The sequence below is a fragment of the Gadus morhua genome, chromosome 13, assembly GCF_902167405.1.
Source record: "Gadus morhua chromosome 13, gadMor3.0, whole genome shotgun sequence".
Classification (NCBI taxonomy): domain Eukaryota; kingdom Metazoa; phylum Chordata; class Actinopteri; order Gadiformes; family Gadidae; genus Gadus; species Gadus morhua.
Window position 1 is genome coordinate 13,833,357 of NC_044060.1, and position 18,094 is coordinate 13,851,450.

Sequence of the window (18,094 nt, forward strand, 5' to 3'; positions counted from 1 at the left end):
CCACCCCCCCTACCTTTGTTTTATGAAAAATGTAATGCTGGCTTGTTATTGGAGAAGGCTTATAAAGCGAAAAGGAGATTTACACCTCCCACAATAATTCCCTGCTGTAAATACGTTCAGACCCCACTCAGGCACTTTCCTTTCCCTCTCACATCGGCTTGTAATTAAGTCTGCTGGGATGGGAGGATCACACAGTAGATAAGACATGCTGGAAGGTTCTCCTTCTACCAGCTGAAAGCAGCTATCCCTGATCACCAGAGATGCTATTTTTATGTGTTCTTGCCCGTTTTGAATGCCTCCTTTTGACATCAAGCCCATTGTCAAGACAACCACAATACACATGTGAACACAGACAAATGTATTTGTATGTGTGTGGGGGGGAGAGAGGGTCTGTATTTCAGCTGCAGCCTGCCGAAATTCATACAAATGAGCACTGGCACATGAAACCCAAGCTCCAAAAAATCGAAGACAGACTCACAGATTCCTTCAAACTGTGATCAATGTGAGCCCAGGGGATCAGCCGAAGCTTGGGCTCTCTTTGCTTTAGCATCGAGACCTCAGTCTCAACATCCACATTCACTCAGACCCACCAGCAACGGGCTCACCTGAAGCCTCTGTGTCCGAAATCCTGTTTTCTATCCACATGATCCCCAAGTCGACACCTCTGCTCAAAGTAAGCATCCACCTTCACAGTTGTAATATGACTGGGGGCCTTCCCTCGCTTTCCTTGTTCCACCGTTGTGTCACTAATGGGTTTAGTAATCCCGATAACCTCCATGACAATATGCTGTAGGGTTTCAAGTTCCACTGCTACTTATGTGATGATGTGTTACCTTAGTATTTTTATATTATCTACATTATTTCATTTTTTTGGATTATGTATGACACTGTAAAAATGTTTTTAGGGCGTGGTGCGTATGGTATGGATGATATGCCCCGCCTGTACGATACGTAAAGCGTTCATTGGCATAGGCACAACTTCACTACAGCCACTATGCCATAGGCCTGCTGGCTGCTGATCGCTCCGTGCCGTGGTGATACCAAGCATTTATAAATGTTTCAAATGTCTCTGAACCCACATTGTGCTGCTTGAATTATTCATTTACTGAGTATTACACGGTTGCAAGTTGATTTGATATATGTGAGAATTAGGAGACTAATTACCTACGATAATGGCAGTTAATCTGAATGAAACGCAACACTCCAGCCCCAGACAACACTTTCACCCAATCTATCCATGCAGAATACAATTAAAAGGTCACTGCATTTCTAATATTACTACGGCAGAAGGTAATTGTTCTGTTTTTTAATCATGGGAAAAACTCCACTTGCAGGTCTAATCACGATCTATTTTTACAATTTGTTATGTTGGTTAATAGAATTGCGCAGATAGAGGCTAATAAAAATGTTCAACTCTGAATTAGAAGAGAAATAGAATGAATGACAAACTGTGAGGAAAATTAGGAAACACAATAGTATTTTTGTCTGACTGTTGTATAGATCCTTGCGGCCTGCTGTACCATATATTATAGCCAAGCTTAGTCCAATTACATTTCCAGTTTAGTTTGTAGACAGAAATACGTAAGTACGTGTGCATTCGATCCTTCTTAAATCCTTTTTTTTATTTAAATTACAGTCATAAATATCATTCATACAAAATATATGGAACTTCAGAGTTAAAAACATTATTAAAATTAACATTCCTTATTTCCATTGAGGAAAGTTATCTTGTGGCCTGGAGCAAGGCCCCTACTGCCTGCCTACCCAGAGCTGTTGCAGCGTGTTTCCCCTCTTGGGGATTGGTTCTGCTTCATGCTTGTAGTGTGATGAGCCCGAGAGGTGAGGAATAATTGTATAATGGTTCCATAGCGCCATCTAATGGACACTACCGGAGTTGTCTCACTAACCGGATTTCAAAGTGATCAAATTATATCATATTGCCCAATCCATTCTAGCAAGGTGATAATAAGGCAAGCTCTGAACTGCTATCAGATAGGTAAAAATGTTCAAACCATCTGTTCCTTAGATGCAACAATGAATGGATTGTGTTTTTATCTAAGTGGAAAGAATACGTCACATTCTATAGAATGAAAGGTAGCTAAAGGTACAATCTTCATTTGGATTAAAACATTCACGTGGCAAATGGCCACATTTCTACTTGAAAACATAACGTATTTAACAGATTGTATAAAGACGCTCCATCATGCAGCAACACCCACTAAAAAGAAAATTTACCAAGGAACGTAGAGTCAAACTTATTTCATACTACATATAATAAAGTTCAATACTGGCATCATATTTTCTCTTCTCCCTTATGTGTTGAACACAAGGCAGGACTGACCCGTCTACAATCTGCATTGTTTTACAAAAATACAAATATTTAAAGCTCAACTTCTGATCCCAAAAATACAGAATCAGAATACAGAAACTTCTTACGGTAGTCAAATAGAGGAACCTTGAAAAGTTCAAAATAGTGGAATTGCTCTTGTTGAATTGGAGGCTACTGTGCTCCACAGGCCCTGGTAAGGCACTTCTCCATAACAGTATAATAAACAAATGCTTACTAATTACAATTGCATATTTACAATGAATAGAACCCCTCTTGTTGCCCTTACAGCCTCTCTTAAATATGAGTTCAAGTAGGTTAATCTCTATAAATAAAGGAAAGAATTTATACCTATGGCAAAGCAGCCAACCTTTTAACGGGTTGACTAGAATACAATATAAATTGTTGTAATTATTTTGGGATGTCTGTTGTGCATTTCCCAGTGGTAAATAACACAAATCTGGTTATGTTGCTTGTGCGCTTCACAAATACAATCGCTCTCTGTATAAACTGAGCTGCATAATTGCACAGTGCATAGTATGTAGCAGTGATACACTGAGGTAATGTCTTGTGCTTTGTCCTCAACATGATTGCAGTCAAATAAAACTACCTCTTGACCGTGCATAAAGCATGGTCACACACACACACACACACACACCACACACACACACCACACACACACACACACACACACACACACACACACACACACACACACACCCAAGCAAACACACACACGCAAGCAAGCAAACACACACACACACACACACACACACACACACACACACACACACACACACACACACACACACACACACACACACACACACACACACACACACACACACACACACACACACACACCTGCTATAATGAACCATTATGTTTCACAAAGAAGAGATCAGACAACTGCTCTGCTGGCTGTATTTGGATCAGATTTCCCCTGAAAAATGGATCAAAGGATGCCCTCCACGGTCTCCAATTTGGGGGGACCATCAGGGGCCGGCAGTTTGTTTTGGCTGCAGACCTTTTGGTACTCTTTAAGCAACTCCACCACACTGTCATGTCCAAACTGCAGGGCGTCGTCCACAGGCTGGTTAGCCCACCTACGTAAAACATATGTGAGGAAGGATCTTTCCAAATTGCAAATATCAACAGTTTATAGCAAAGCTCAATGTCTTAGAGCAAATATCAAAATCGTACCTGTCCTTTACAAATGGATTCACTTCACAGGTCTCAGTGAGGAACTTCACAACATCGAGGTGTCCTGAAAGCAAACACAACATAAAGGAACCAAACAAAACCAAAATAAATGAATTTAATAAGTTATGAGAAAGTATAAAACATTTTTTTTATTTCCACTGTATCGCATTATGCAGACATCAGGTATTGGTCTTGTGCACCAGTCATCTCACCCTCTGCAGCGGCAACATGCAACGCTGTTCTGCAATCATAGTCCTTCAGATCCATGTCCATCGATGAGAGTGCAAATCTGGACCACATGGAGGTTAGAAGTGAGTCTATTGGTTGGATTTGAACTGGGTTGACTAGGATGGGTATTTCGAAAGGACTGTTGCTTTTCCTTCATAATATATAAAAAGCCTTCTCATTTTGGCAGTGGTGCTTGCCTCGATGCAATCCAATCTGATATTTAATTAGCCTCACATTGCCAGTACTATTGATTTTGAAAACAAAGCTTAAATTTAGACAAAAAAAGGCCTTCCAGCTGGAAACCTGCACCTCATTCTTACTTAATTTAATCAATTGAATGCTTTTTGGTTGAAGTTTACCCTGGCATGGATAGTGAAAATCCCACATTGTAAGTCTAGCCAGAACACATCATTTCATAGACTAATATCCAAGTCAAACTGATTTAAGATGTGGTACCTTCTCAGGGCTGACACATCCCCACTGTAGGCAGCAAACATCAAGTTGAACACAGCCTTGTTCTACAAGCACAGAAAGAGACACATTGTTTATGACTGATCATAGCAGCGTAAATTGGTCACTCAGACAGAGCTGAAGTGAAGTTTACCCTGTCATCCCCACTCGGCCTGCGAGGATCCTGCTTCTTCACAAAGTGTCTCAGGTTATCATAGTTGTGGAAGTTAAAGTATGACACCAGCTCCTGGGGAAAGCAGAAAACAAGAAAAGTTGAGTCACAGGAACAAATCATATTTTAAGAATACCAATTTTTCAAATTGGCTAAACGTGCACACTTTGCAAGTTTGGTATTTTGGCTGCATTCAGGGTTTTTTTGTTTGATTGATTGGTAGCTACTTCTCTGAGAAAGCTGCACAATATTCATTGTATAATCGTTTATAACAGAACCCTTGGGAGAAATTATGCTTATTTTTCATTATTGCGAGCCAAGGTTTCACTTATTCAGTGTCAATCATTCGGTTATGTGAGCGTGTAGCAAAGTTTCTCCTTGCATTTCAGCTAAATAATTGCATCTATGTATAATGGAGCTCCACCTCCAAACACTATGAAGTGTAAAGTGTGGCTCATTACTCACTATTAATGTTGATTGGCACATGATTGCAATCATTGCAAATATCCAAACCAACATAAACATGCTCTGGGGATGGATCTGCGGTGGTGAATACAGAACAGCTGCAGACAGAATTCCCATTCTTAGTTTGTACAGCTTGCTTGACCATTATTTTGCGATGAGTCGGTTAGGGCGAACATTGGAGAAATATGGAATCATTCCATATACATTGCCTCAATTCACACACAATGTCTGACATTTTTGCATAAATATAGATCTATGAATGTTCATGTTAAAACAAGGCTTTAACATAAGAACGATTACATCTTAGAAGGTGCTTTAAAAGTATTAAGTATACAACATGAGCACTTGGTTGTATAAATACATGTAACTAAACCAAAGTAATGTCTAATAAATGTATCAACACCATGATAGACTAGAATAGATTATCAACACCAGGAAAGATTTGATTATCCACCTCCAAATATTACATTGTCAACACCACAATAGATTAGATTAGATATCAACACCATGATAGACTAGAATACATTATCAATATCATGATAGATTAGATGATCTATAACTGGAAGATGTGATTCGATTATTTTTACCATGATAGATTTGATTATCCAAACAATTATAAATTAGATTTTCAACTCCATTATAGATGAAATGATCCACACCATCAAATGCCAGTGCTATGCAGGTGAATCCAGTGCCTACCTGACAGAAGTGGATTCCGCGTACACTGTTTCCTACTCTGTCCAGTGGGGGGGACCAACACATCACACCCATGACGTTGGGGACGACCAGCAGCACGGCCCCTGACACGCCGGACTTGGCAGGTAAACCAACCTGGGGGGTTGGTGGGTGCATTATTATTATTGTCATTTGTGCTGCAACCATGATGTTGTTCAGTGGAAAGCCAGTAGACATTTGAAGATTCAAGTCTCTCTTTTTAGTTTAAGTTCTGTCTGAGAACCACACTGTCCTCAAACAGATATTAAATATGTTTTGAGGTTTGAAATGTATTACGGCTGATTCAAAAGTTCTGATATAAATATGCAGAATAATAATGGGAATGAACAACATGTTTCAAAGAGCCTTTACTTTGAATTTCCTAATTGAATACTGATCAAACATACAGTATTGTTTTTAGAAAGGTTAAAATATTAAAATATTTGCTATTCAACACAAGGCCAACTTTACAGCAGTCAACACAACTTACATGAAAGGCCATCTGTCCAGAAAAGTCATACATCCCACAGGAGTACATGAGACTCAAGGTGTTGCGGACTGCCTCAGCACTCAGAACACGCTCCCCTGTGATTGGACAGATCCCTCCATTAGCCAGAGTGGCCCCCATGATACTTCCTGATTCACAGGTCACCTCAATGGAACAAAGCTAAAAGACAAGGATGTATTGGTCATGATGATTAGATTGTGTGTTTTTTTTTTTTTCATTATTATTATTATTATTAAATATCTAATTAAATGTTCTTTCTCAATATCACATTTTATTTTCATTTACCTGGAAGTAGAAGTCTAGAGCATCGATCATGTCTGCTCCTTCAGGAAAGCACTGTGGATACATTATGCATGCGATCATTTAACAATGATGGAGTATTTCATTAAATGAAGTGCGCTAGCATAGCACATTAACTACAAAACTGAATGTCAAGATTTGCAAGATTATATCTGAGGTGAGGTTCTATTGAAATGGCTCTTCTACCAAATTAACACTACCTTTTTAAATGTGTTACTCAAATAAGCACTTATCCTTGTTATCATAGAACATATTTGTATATAGATATGAGTTGTAATGTAGGTTTCTGAGCGACCATCTTATCAACAGAGCAGCATCTTACTTTTAAACTGTTCATCTGAAAAACAAATACTTTAAACTGAAGCAATAAACACAAGAGGTTTATGTGTTAAGTAATAGATTTGAACTCCCTGCCTTGTAAATCTAGGCTTATGATGCATTTTACATAGCTGCACTATCTAGCAAACTGTTCTGTATCACACACCTTCTTTTCTTTCATGTAGTATCCAATAGCAAAATTTCTGTCGCCTGTCTCTTTTTCTGACTGGAACCTGAGACAGAGAAGCAATAAATAGGGTCAACATCGATGCATTAATAATGGAGCAGGTTAGCAAAGAGGCCAGAACACTGTACTCTATGACTCTATAACAGTCCCAGTATTTACACCAGGGATTTGATTTAGTAGAGAGAGGGATACACACGTGGCGTTGCTGAATCCCACATAGGTGTTGCCCGCCATCTTCTTCACAAACTCCATCACCTATAAAAACAAATTATGACGATAGTAAATACCATACATCCCTGTTCACTATTTAAGTTTCCTTAAAGTGTGAGGGAGCATGCTTTGAGAGTTTCAGCTCTAGCAGATTTGTTATCCTCATGGTCCTGGCCTACGGCAATTTAGTGTGTATGATTGCTATAATAAGAAAAGTTGTGGCAGTAGTACAAACAATGGCAGTATCCTAAAGCCTAACACTCTCAGACAAGGACATCAAAATCAACCGCTGCACAGATTCACAAATTGGACGTCAGAGATTTTACGATTTTAGACCTGTTCTCCCTGGATTGCAGTCATATTTTAGTAACAGGCACGTATCACTATGTTGGGAATCATACAAGACATATAACCACGTAAAAACCAAACCAAAAAACATTGGTTTTATTACCCCTTTAAATGACCATTGCATCAGGAACTATTCTTGAGATCCTTATATACTTACATAGTCAAACTTCTCTGCTTTGTTTGAACCAGGCTACGGGAACAGAATGAGGGTGACATATTACAAAAAGACTAAAACATAAAATGTCACATGAATCACAGGGTAGAGCTGTTATCTGGGATAACTTCAACAGCTAATTTTACAATGATGGCACACTTTTCCTTCTGATCAATGACCCAAGCGGGTAGAGTTATCACCATCATTTGAGAGAACAAGGTGACAGAATGAGGGTTCAGCAATGGTGCTCATACGAACACTTTAGGCATCTACGTTCCAATCTCCCAAATAGACACAGACACAACGAAATATGGGAACTGAGGGTTGAATAATCTCCCAATGTGCTCATATAATATGGCTGAGGTGAGTCAAAGGGGTTAATGTCGCTCTAGGTGAGATGAGAGTTGTAAAGAGAGAGAAAGAGCAAAGAAAAAGCAGGAGAGAGTATGATTTATAAAATAAACCATCCAAACCCCCCCCCCCCCTTTCTATGTTTCACGGCAGGTGCATTCACAGTGCAGTGGACCGACAATAATGCTCTGAGTGCTGATGGGATTGAAAGGCAAGATGGATCCCCCGCACCGATCAGGGCAGAGATGCCCTGATCGATCAGAACATTTGAGCTAGTCTGATTTGTGAGAATGCATCTGGTTCAAATGCACTGAAGTGACCTGTAAATATGTAAGTGTAGGAATCCCCAGGTCTATTATTTACATTTTGAGTGCATGACGGTGTTTACCTTGATAAGAGAGCTGATCAGGATAGCTCCTGAATTAACCATAGGGTTGTGTGGTTTGTCTGGGAGAAATAATACCGGTACAAATCAACTTTTAATTAGAAAAACTCGGAACCGCAACTTTAATTGTGCAAATTATTTCGTTTGAATTAGATAAGTATGTAAATATTGCAGAACAAAACCTCCAAACTAGATTTGAGCATGATTGATTAATAACAAGACGTCATCACAAACAGTTCCTTAAAGTGCGTCTGACCTTCTTCATCGAGTGACAGCTGATTGAACTTCAGTCCGCTGGGCTCCATCCCCACGTAGCGGTGCACCTGCTCTGTCCCCGCCTCGTGCACCGCGATGGCGTACTCCAGAGGCTTCACGCATGACTGCAAACAAAATGGCAGCTTGGTGTCTCCCACAGAGTGTCTGAACGAGAACAACAAGTCATTTTAATTAACACAAAGCGGGAACAATGTAAATTATGTTCCGACTTATGTCTGACAATATGTGATTTGTAGAATGGAAAATATCTTTACATACTAATGGGTAAGTATTCCAAAAGTACCAGGTAACGCATCCGCGATGATGCAGTAAGACAAAATCAACAAAATGATTTGCTGTTTGTTTTACAATGTATTGAGTACTACTCAACTATTGAGTGTCTTGTTTTTCTTACCTCTGACCATCCACTGTACACAAAGACACTCCCCACAGGTCTGGGCTGAACTTTGCTAGGTGGGGGATGTAGTCTGCTACCTGGGACCAGGAGACACAATAATAACCAGCGATTACTTATATAATTGATTTAAGGAATCAAAAGCTTAATTGATGAAAAACCATTACACATAATCTATGTGAAATATGCAACCATTTATTCAAATTATTTACAAAAAGCCATTTAAAATATTTTTTTACATGCCCATCTCTTTGCTTCTCCACAGTTTTGTAGATTTCATTGATCTTTTTTGCAAAAGCATCAAACTCAGGAATGATGAATTTTTTCCTGAAGGCTTGGATCAAAAGGAGGAGGTTTCCTTCAACACATCTGAAATGAAATGATAATCTTGTCAAACACATTTAAACAGTTATGCAAAGGTTATGATTAAAATTAGAAAAAAAAGATTATAGGCCTCCCTAAATACACGAAAGACTGTGGTCAATTGGATCACGGCCTGCTACCAGTATATCATGTCCGTCAGTGATCTCTGCTTGTGTTTCATTCTTCTCTATTTCTATGTAGCAGAAGTGCTGTTCTGTCTTGTCGGTCTATATGTTGCAGTGCAAGGTAGGGAGAGAGTAAGGTGGTGACCCTGATAGGCTGTCTTTTCCCTGGTCCTATCTTTGTCATGCCCTATAGCCAGGACATGAGCCACCCAAACAACGAGGATACCAATTTAAGGTTATTTTTCAATGTTGTTATATTTCAAATGGCCCCAATAAATCATGACTCCTAGCGGGCAGAAAAGGGCGGCTGCTGAAATGGAATAATATAGAAAAAATAAATAATTCTCAATCATATTGCAAAATGTCAGAACTTGCGCTTCAATAACAACGTTATCAAACCTGTACAGGCAGCCCTGTAAACACCATGGCTTGACGCTTTTATAGCTAGTGACAAGACACTTCAAATAGCATATAATTAGAATTTCCTTCTAGCCTTCCAATTCCTGACATTGTCAAAGTGTGTCCACACAAAGTAGGGCAGAGGTCAGAGGTTGAGAACAGAGCACCTTCTCACAAGGGAATGTGTGAGTGACAGCACCTGCTGGAAATCTATCTGAGCCAGGGAAAGAGAGGCCCTCACAGGCCCCAAAAACCATAAGCCCTGTGTGTATTTGTGTCTGGGTTAGGGACGGGCGTATGTGTGTGTGTGTGTGTGTGTGTGTGTGTGTGTGTGTATGTGTGTGTGTATGTGTGTGTGTGTGTGTGTGTGTGTGTGTGTGTGTGTGTGTGTGCGTGTGTGCGTGCATGTTTGCGTAGGGAAAGATAGTGAGTAATAGAGTGGATGGGAGGGGTGAAGAACACCGATAGGGATAGTCCTTCATCATCATGGAATATTAGGAGCCCCGTCTAAAAATAGCAGTCTTGTTATAGCTGCTATTGGAGTTGAAGAAGTAATAGAGTACGGATGAGTGGTGATAGCGATCAGGTTTCACAGCCACTGTATGAGATTTGATTCAAGGGATTATTTTTACTCACAATTTGCAAAACCATAGACCTGGTTCAACCATACTCTCTATCCCCAGATCGATTATTTATTATAATTAACAATATTGTGGCCAATATGGGAACGTCTGTTTAAATTACCTTTATATTTAGAAACAGGAGAGTTGATGTTCCTGGCCTGCAAACTGACAATCAGTAGATAGGGCTATGTGGGCAGCATGTATCATGATCTTTTTAATTTAGTATAAATATACTATATATACTATAATATATGATGAGAAACTTATTATTTTGTTGATTGATCTTTATAGCAAATCAATTTACCTTCTGTATTTGTAATATAGATGAAGCTCTTAAAACAATGGAAAAAAAATATATATTTGACCAATTTGACAATAACCACAACTAACCAATCGACATGCCCCACTCTCTCACTTATGGAACAGGTCTCGGTCCATCATCACTTCCCCCCCAACCGAATCCTGCTCTGCATTTTCAAGCTTCTCCATGCTGCACTTCAGTCGAGGGTCAGATGGGTGAAGACCAGTTTTCCTTAGGGCCTGCATTCAGAGTTAAATGAATACAGTTGTTTTAATGAAATCAAAATCATCTCATAAATCAGTATCTTGAAGCAGTTATTGTTGGAGCTCTGTAGAGATTCTAGTTAATAAATACTCCACCAGTGGAAGTAATGCTCAGGTTCAGAAATCTCTGCAATGCTAACGTTCCATACTCACACTAAGCTTGCTAATTTCTCTAATTGATTTCTCTCATTAATTAAACAGATCTCTCTCCAGCCGGGGGAGATGGGTGGAAAACCAGAGAAGGAGGTGGTAAAATAAATATCGGTTATTTTAGAGGTTTTGGCTATATCTGCAGACTGAATACTTACTGAGGTGAAATAGGAGATGGGCACCTTCTCCCGCCCATCTGTAATGGTGTAGAACAGCATGTCTTCCACTCGGGAATAAAGGGATTTTTTTGCGTATACACCTATTAAACATAGTGACAACATTGTAATTACCCAATGTGTGTTATGAGTGTTAACAAAAATAATCCTAAATGTCACCTGTTCATTATTGGAACTTAAAAAATATTGATTTTAAATGATTTTGTGCGTTAAGTCAAAGGATGGGTTTGTATGAAAGTTCTGGGGGATTGCAGTAAATGTTTTTTTACCATCACGGTCTGAGAACATCCTAGTCATCTTAATTAGCATAGTTGAGATGTGTGCAAACATGTTATTCACTGAACAAGTCCTGCTAGTTTGGGACTTTAAGTCTGGCGTATGGTCCTCCTTGACTCTTGGGCATGGCCCTGAAAGCTTCATTCAGACAAAAAATGTGCAGGATGATTTATTTTTTGCTCCACTTTCTACCAAAGGTTACAGCTGCTCCAGTGGTGCAGTATTCTCTAGTCTAGCTGCACAGTTAACTGACACGCATCAACACACAGCTCCTCAACGGTTAATCTGCTGTCCACACACCAAGAAACAACAATCAGACAGGATTTACCAACTGTGGCAGCAATGGTGATGTGGGGACGAGCATCATACGCGCACACACACACACACACACAACACACACACACACACACACACACACACACACACACACACACACACACACACACACACACACACACACACACACACACACACACACACACACACACACACACACACACCATAGAAAACAAGGGTAGCATCTGTGATGAAGCTGGCTGTAACAGCAATAAGGCGGATATCTTCAGGGATAAGCCCAAACAATGTAGATGATTGCCACACCACCATTTGCTTAACTGTTTCATCAACCATGAGTATCAGATCATTAGCATTCCTCCTACGGCCACACTGAACGCGCATCTACGCGCCTAAACCAAGGGTTCCCCATGCAAAAAATGCCGATTTTCTAAGCCTCTAACGCGCGTAACGCGTTCAGTGTGGCCGTACCAAATCAGCAATACCGCAAGAGTGGAAGGATAGCCTGAGCATTATAGGCCTACCAACTAAAAAGGTCTCCATTATGATAACAGCCTTCTTAATTTCCTCATTTCCTAATGCAGAACCTGCAGAACATGACCCAGAGTCAGCAATGACATAGCTATCAACTGTCCAAAGCAAGAAACCAAAGATGCCTAAATTAGTACAGCCTGTACAGACCTGCCAGACAGAATATATAATAATCAGCCGAGGGTGCCTATCCAACAGGCCTAGAGCCCACAGAGAAACCTTCTGTAAGTGACGGAAGTCTGGAAGTCATTTTAATTCGCTGGAAACCATTAAATACATTATATTATATATAATAATATAAACCCATTTTAATCCAAAATTGTTAATGTGTATATCATTCATATTTAAATGAAAGACATGGTCATTGGGAGGACAATATAGTAGGGTAGGCCCTTTTACACCTCATTTAAATGTTCCATATATTGCACTCAGATACAATATAATGCAATACAAAGGAAAAGCGTGCTCCACATTTAACAGGGCTTCTTTAGCCAACACTTAATGTGTATGAATGAGGAAAACATGCCGTTTCAAGTCTTCATAACTTACATATTTACATGGTCCGTGTAAAAAGAGTTTCGCTGGTACAAGTGCGACGCCTTTGTGCTTCGACATATTGCGGGGAGAACAACAGTGTGGAGACCCGCCACTGCGTCCCTCAAAACACGCTTCTTTAAATCTTTGACAACAAACTCCACGACTTTGCTTGACATGCGTATCTCTTTCAACGAGTGCATGGTTAAACAACACTAGACTATAGCTCCACAACAGAGTAAGCTGACGGTGGACTATCTGATGCCTCACTTATGTCGGGCCCCTCTCCAGCTTTTCTGGATAAGTCACATAAGCGAGGTAAACGGCGTGCGACTGCCTTGGAAAACTAAATGTGAAGTTGTCCGGGGTCCTTTAAAATGTTGGCAGCTGTCCAGGAATTTGACGTTCCCATGTGTTGCCAGAATGACAGGATGCAATGCCCAATCAGAAGACAAGTTATTTATGGCTGACAAACAAAAGTACATCACAAAGAATAGGTTATTGTTGCACTCGATATGTTGATGTGTACTTTCATCATTGAAGCAGGTCGGCCCTTTTGATTGATAGACCATCGGTTATCTATCTGGAATAGAATCCTTCAATAAAACCACAGCTCACCTGGCTGATTCATATATAATAAAAAGCTTAAAAACGAGGTAGGCCAATTATATTAGCCTAATTAGAATAGAAAGTCAATGTAGATGTAGTTTATTTTATGATAAAATAAATATATTAAGAAATATATAAACTATTCATAGTATGATAACTATGATTAAAGTAATACATGTTTCAAATGTAGGGTCATTTTCTTGCTTGGGTTGAAAACATTGTCTATGAAATAGTCCACCATGATGTGTGACTCAATAGCACCACCTTGTGAAATGTCCATTAAATGAGTCGGCACAATAAATGATGCGTCACCTTCCCAATTAGAACAGTTGAAACATAGTTATACTGCCTACAATTGGCCTAATAACGACTATACTTTGAATCAATTCATCTATAATTGTATAAATACTTTTTGATACTATACAGTGCTTCCCTTATTATTGTTTATTTTGTTAGGCCTGTGATCAGAGGATTAGTTCAACATGTACATTTCCAACAGGCCATAAGTTCTATACTTATAAACATGTTTTTTGTGTCACATTTCGTGATAAAATTTCTGTTATGATACAAAACAAAGACATTATTTGCAATGTTCACTAGCATCATTAATTTTATTGATGTTAAACACGTTAAACAAGAGCAAAAATTATGATAATAACTCCTAGTGTCCATCCTTCATTCATCATAATATTGCTTTGAATGTTCCTTGAAAATTTCTTACATTACAGGACCATAAATAACACTGGCAACAAGGCACGAGTATTGTAAACAAACAATGCATCAATTAAATTATACACTATCTAAATAGTTAGTTATTTGTTATTGTTTTTATATTTTTTTTAATATGCACAAGACATCCCTAAAGGTACTATCTCGTGTGTTTGTGTTTTTCATGGGTAGATCTGCAATGTCCCTTGGTAGCTTGGTTGTATTGCAGGCAGAAATGGTGTGCATCAAAATAAGAAGGCAGAGACTGAAACTATTGTCCTATTTCCTATCTCTACTCTTACACACTCTTTGAAGGCCGTGGCATAACCAACTTCAGCCCAATGTCCACCACACAGGCAGGCATATAGGACAGTGGAATCCAGAGGAGCTTGGCATCCCAGCCGGCGCTGTATCGGGTTCGGGGATAGGCAGCTGTCAGGGAATGTTCCATGCAGTTGGTCACTTTGGCTAGGTCCTTGTCACAGATGCCATTCATAATGAAACGCTGGATGTTGATATCTGGAAATCACATGAAAAGTTGAGCAACAAGTTATTCTTCCCATCTTTCTCTGTTAAATATGTATCCCTGATACAAATAATGTTTACTTAATAGAAAATAAAGACAGTGTAAAAAAGCTATTCATTTGTTTTGACTTATGAAAGCCGGCAAAATCGAATCTCAGACTAATTTATTATATTATTCAAATTCTGTTTTACAACTACCTTGTATAAAGTGTATCACAGTTGTTTGTATTTACCCTTATGATGGCAGTGAGCTCACAAATTCAATCTAGTTTGTAGGTTCTCGTCAAGCTTAATCACAGATGGACAGATAGTATTTCAACTTTGCTGATAAAACGGCCCGAATTGTGCTGATTGGAAACCCTTTGATCTGCCATTCTTCATCAGTGATCCATTAACGGTGCAACACCATCCTCCTCCTCTGCGGTTTTCCCCTTACACTTATCAAGGTACTTGTCTCCATAGCTGGCCTGCACCTCAGGGCTGAGCTGGTTCCACAGACGATGCAGCTCCTTCTCTATGGGATCAAGGCTGGTCACGGCTGTCTTGAAGAACCCCGGCTCAATGATGCAAACGTTGACTCCAAAGTAGTGTATATCCCTCCTAATAGACAGAAGAACAGAGCAGATAATGAAGTAGACTGGTGCAGTATGCACACACACACTCTGCCTTTGATGATGATGGAGGGCAGACCTGAGGCAGTCGGAGAAGGCCTCTACGGCAAACTTGGAGATGCAGTATCCACCGCCGTTGGCAGCGACCCGACCCAGGACCGATGCTATGTTCACGACCCTGCCCCGGGCCAGCTTGACAAGCGGCAGGAAGGCCACGGTCATGGCTATCACTCCATTCAAATTGACGTTCAGCGTTTTGTGGAAGTCCTCCACTTTCATCCACTCTGTGGGGCCCATAGGCAGAGAGTACCCTGCATTGTTCACAATGCCCCATAGACCTGGAATAAAAATGAGAAAAAAAAGGTATTGAAAGCAGCATTCAAAACATGATCATCTCAAAAGCCAAACACAAAACCTACAAAACCATTCAAAAAATCCCTTACCTTATCTAAAAAATATTACATTTAGTTATTGATATAATATTAAATATATGTATTTATTGCAAATAAAGTTTTCAAAATTCATATTTCACCCTTATCGCCAACCTCCTTTTTGGTCCACTCCATTGCTTTCTGAATGCTGTCCAGACAGGTCACATTCAGTAGGACCGTTTTAAGGTGAGGTCCTGACACCCTCTTCAGGTCATCGGCACCCTTCTCCGTCAGACAGGCCGCCAGCACCCGGAAACCCTTACCGTCTAGCTTGCGGCAAAGTAGGTTCCCAAACCCAGAGTCGCAGCCCGTCACAAAGACATACTTTTCAGTGACGTTTTCAATCACCAAGCTGTCTCGGTAGAGCCAGCCCACGATCCACAGAACCACAAAGGTGGCCGAGACGTACAGCAGTGCATTCTCCCTGATGAAAGTGACTGTTTAAAATTTGTTCTTGAACTGACCTTGATAGCCATTGCCATTATAAAGAATGATTTGCATCTTGATATCGTTAAACCACATTTATTCACAGAGGATATCGAATAATCTTACCCTAGAAGGCCATAGAGACACTCTGTAATCATATTGCATGAAAATATATTATTTGGGGATGACCTGAAGAAGATGTTGGTTGCTGTGAAGATAATGGAAAACAATAAATAAGTAGGTGTAATATCAGTTTTTGAATAGCATTTAACATAGTTATGATGACCAGTAAATATGTACACACCTCTCCTTATGAAGCACTATAGATTTGTTGGCAGACTGTGTTTCTTTAATGACTGATTGTCTAATTTGTAACCCAACAACGTTCTTAGCACATGAGAAATCTTTGTATAATGCTCTTATGGAACAAAGAGCTGCATGGTGAAATGACAGCACTCTCAGCAGAGTGGAACCTTTTGTATTGCTGCACACTTTTAATTCCACTTAAGCTTCTGACTACTGAGAACCAGATTATTCGGATTCTATTTGGCTTATTAGTTTGAGTAGAACAAGATGTTTAGATAACCTGTCATCGATCTACATAGATATGGTTAAATTATGATTGCATACGTCAGAATGTGTCGTATGGGCAAAATCCTGACTCAACTTCTAAATAAATAATATTTACTAAAAAAATAGAATGTTTATAATTCATTATTATTATTCCTCTTCAACCAAAAATCAGATCTCAGAAAAAAATTATTTACAAAATAATGATTTATATTTATATTATCTCTAATCATTGCTTATTCTCTTGGCTGCAGGTTGTTGGGTTTCGGTTTGCTAGTAAATTAAAGTAAAAAGAGAGACCTCTGCTTGCACCCCTCGGTACTGCTGACCAAAGTCCTGCATGACTCTTCCACATGTTTACAACTTTTTATATTCTTGGAATATCTAACAAACTAAATGAAATGCCTTACCTTTTCCACGTCTCTACAGGTCTACAGGCTTCCCTTGGGCTTCTCGTTCCCTCTTGGACTGCTCTCTGATCCAAGGGAAAGTTGGTCCGGGTAAAGGTTTTATCCAAACAAGGTTTATCCCCCAAGAAAAGCCTGAAAGCCTGCGACTCGTAATCCCCAATCCGTAAGCATTTGCTTTGTTTGTGACCGTGAATGTTCAAATATGTGTATGCCTTCTTAGTGAAAAAAACAGGGAATCCTAGATTACAATGTACTCATCATTGTTAATGTGTATTCACCAGTTATTTTGCGATCATTTGCAAAAAGAATATTTCAAGCAGCTGGATTCGTAATACTGATCTAAGAAACCTCAGGAAACATGTAACACACCAGACGTGAAGGTGGGTGACTTAACATTTGTTCATATCAACTGGTGAGGCATAATTTCAAAGTCCAATGATCATGTGACCTGTAAGAAAGTGCTCTTGGTAGTGCTATTGGTTAGTTCAGTCAATTTTAGCGTTCCTATACGTCAATGGAAATAGCTTAACTAGTCCCGACATGTGTGTCAAAGTTTAAGTGAATTGTTATATTATTAAAATTCCCCTTTTTATAATTAGATATGCATATATTGATCTGCAGCAAAAGGGACCATTATTAGAACCATATAAAAGCATGGTATCTACTGACTGACTTCTTGGCATGCAAGATGCGGAAATAAAGAACAATAGTGTGGTTGCCACTTGCCACGTGCTCGGTGTGGCATAACTTTCCTCCTCAACCACACGCATTCCACTGATG

At 39.5% G+C, this 18,094-nt stretch overlaps 2 protein-coding genes across 5 annotated transcripts; both read right to left on the reverse strand.

Annotated features, from left to right (window-relative positions):
• Nucleotides 1–3,233: 3,233 nt before the first annotated feature.
• Nucleotides 3,234–13,435, reverse strand: gls2b (glutaminase 2b (liver, mitochondrial)). Of its 3 annotated transcripts, XM_030374071.1 has the most exons (18): nucleotides 13,040–13,435; nucleotides 11,372–11,472; nucleotides 10,915–11,039; nucleotides 9,229–9,358; nucleotides 8,990–9,069; nucleotides 8,576–8,739; nucleotides 8,323–8,381; nucleotides 7,587–7,619; nucleotides 7,068–7,126; nucleotides 6,851–6,917; nucleotides 6,352–6,402; nucleotides 6,049–6,225; nucleotides 5,544–5,675; nucleotides 4,362–4,454; nucleotides 4,214–4,275; nucleotides 3,742–3,818; nucleotides 3,530–3,593; nucleotides 3,234–3,432 (listed from the first exon to the last, which is right to left on the reverse strand). In XM_030374071.1, the coding sequence occupies exons 2-18, from the start codon at nucleotides 11,429–11,431 to the stop codon at nucleotides 3,282–3,284; spliced, it is 1,584 nt and encodes a 527-aa protein (XP_030229931.1). In that variant the 5' UTR covers nucleotides 11,432–11,472; nucleotides 13,040–13,435; the 3' UTR covers nucleotides 3,234–3,281. The 3 variants fall into 3 exon arrangements, with proteins under 3 accessions (XP_030229931.1, XP_030229933.1, XP_030229932.1); XM_030374073.1 differs by lacking the exon at nucleotides 13,040–13,435 and having other exon boundaries at nucleotides 8,576–8,699; nucleotides 10,890–11,039; XM_030374072.1 differs by lacking the exon at nucleotides 13,040–13,435 and having other exon boundaries at nucleotides 10,890–11,039.
• Nucleotides 13,436–14,225: 790 nt separating this feature from the next.
• rdh5 (retinol dehydrogenase 5 (11-cis/9-cis)) lies at nucleotides 14,226–17,999 on the reverse strand. 2 transcript variants are annotated; one of them, XM_030374077.1, is made up of 6 exons: nucleotides 17,315–17,999; nucleotides 16,461–16,542; nucleotides 16,010–16,332; nucleotides 15,557–15,815; nucleotides 15,303–15,466; nucleotides 14,226–14,860 (listed from the first exon to the last, which is right to left on the reverse strand). In XM_030374077.1, exons 2-6 carry the CDS (start codon nucleotides 16,490–16,492, stop codon nucleotides 14,640–14,642), a joined length of 999 nt encoding a protein of 332 aa, XP_030229937.1. In that variant the 5' UTR covers nucleotides 16,493–16,542; nucleotides 17,315–17,999; the 3' UTR covers nucleotides 14,226–14,639. The 2 variants fall into 2 exon arrangements, with proteins under 2 accessions (XP_030229937.1, XP_030229936.1); XM_030374076.1 differs by having other exon boundaries at nucleotides 15,303–15,815.
• Between the last annotated feature and the right edge of the window lie 95 nt (nucleotides 18,000–18,094).

Excerpts from the sequence above, each read along its gene's own strand:
- gls2b (XM_030374071.1), bottom strand. The coding sequence starts at position 11,431 with ATGCTGTTCTACACCATTACAGATGGGCGGGAGAAGGTGCCCATCTCC. Across the intron at positions 9,359-10,914 it reads GACCGAGACCTGTTCCATAA|ATGTGTTGAAGGAAACCTCC; the intron begins GTGAGAGAGTGG and ends ATTTCATTTCAG. Across the intron at positions 6,226-6,351 it reads CTCTAGACTTCTACTTCCAG|CTTTGTTCCATTGAGGTGAC; the intron begins GTAAATGAAAAT and ends CTTGTCTTTTAG.
- rdh5 (XM_030374076.1), bottom strand. The coding sequence starts at position 16,492 with ATGATTACAGAGTGTCTCTATGGCCTTCTAGG. Across the intron at positions 15,816-16,009 it reads AAAGGAGGTTGGCGATAAGG|GTCTATGGGGCATTGTGAAC; the intron begins GTGAAATATGAA and ends TTTTTATTCCAG. Across the intron at positions 14,861-15,302 it reads AGACAAGTACCTTGATAAGT|ATATCAACATCCAGCGTTTC; the intron begins GTAAGGGGAAAA and ends TGTGATTTCCAG.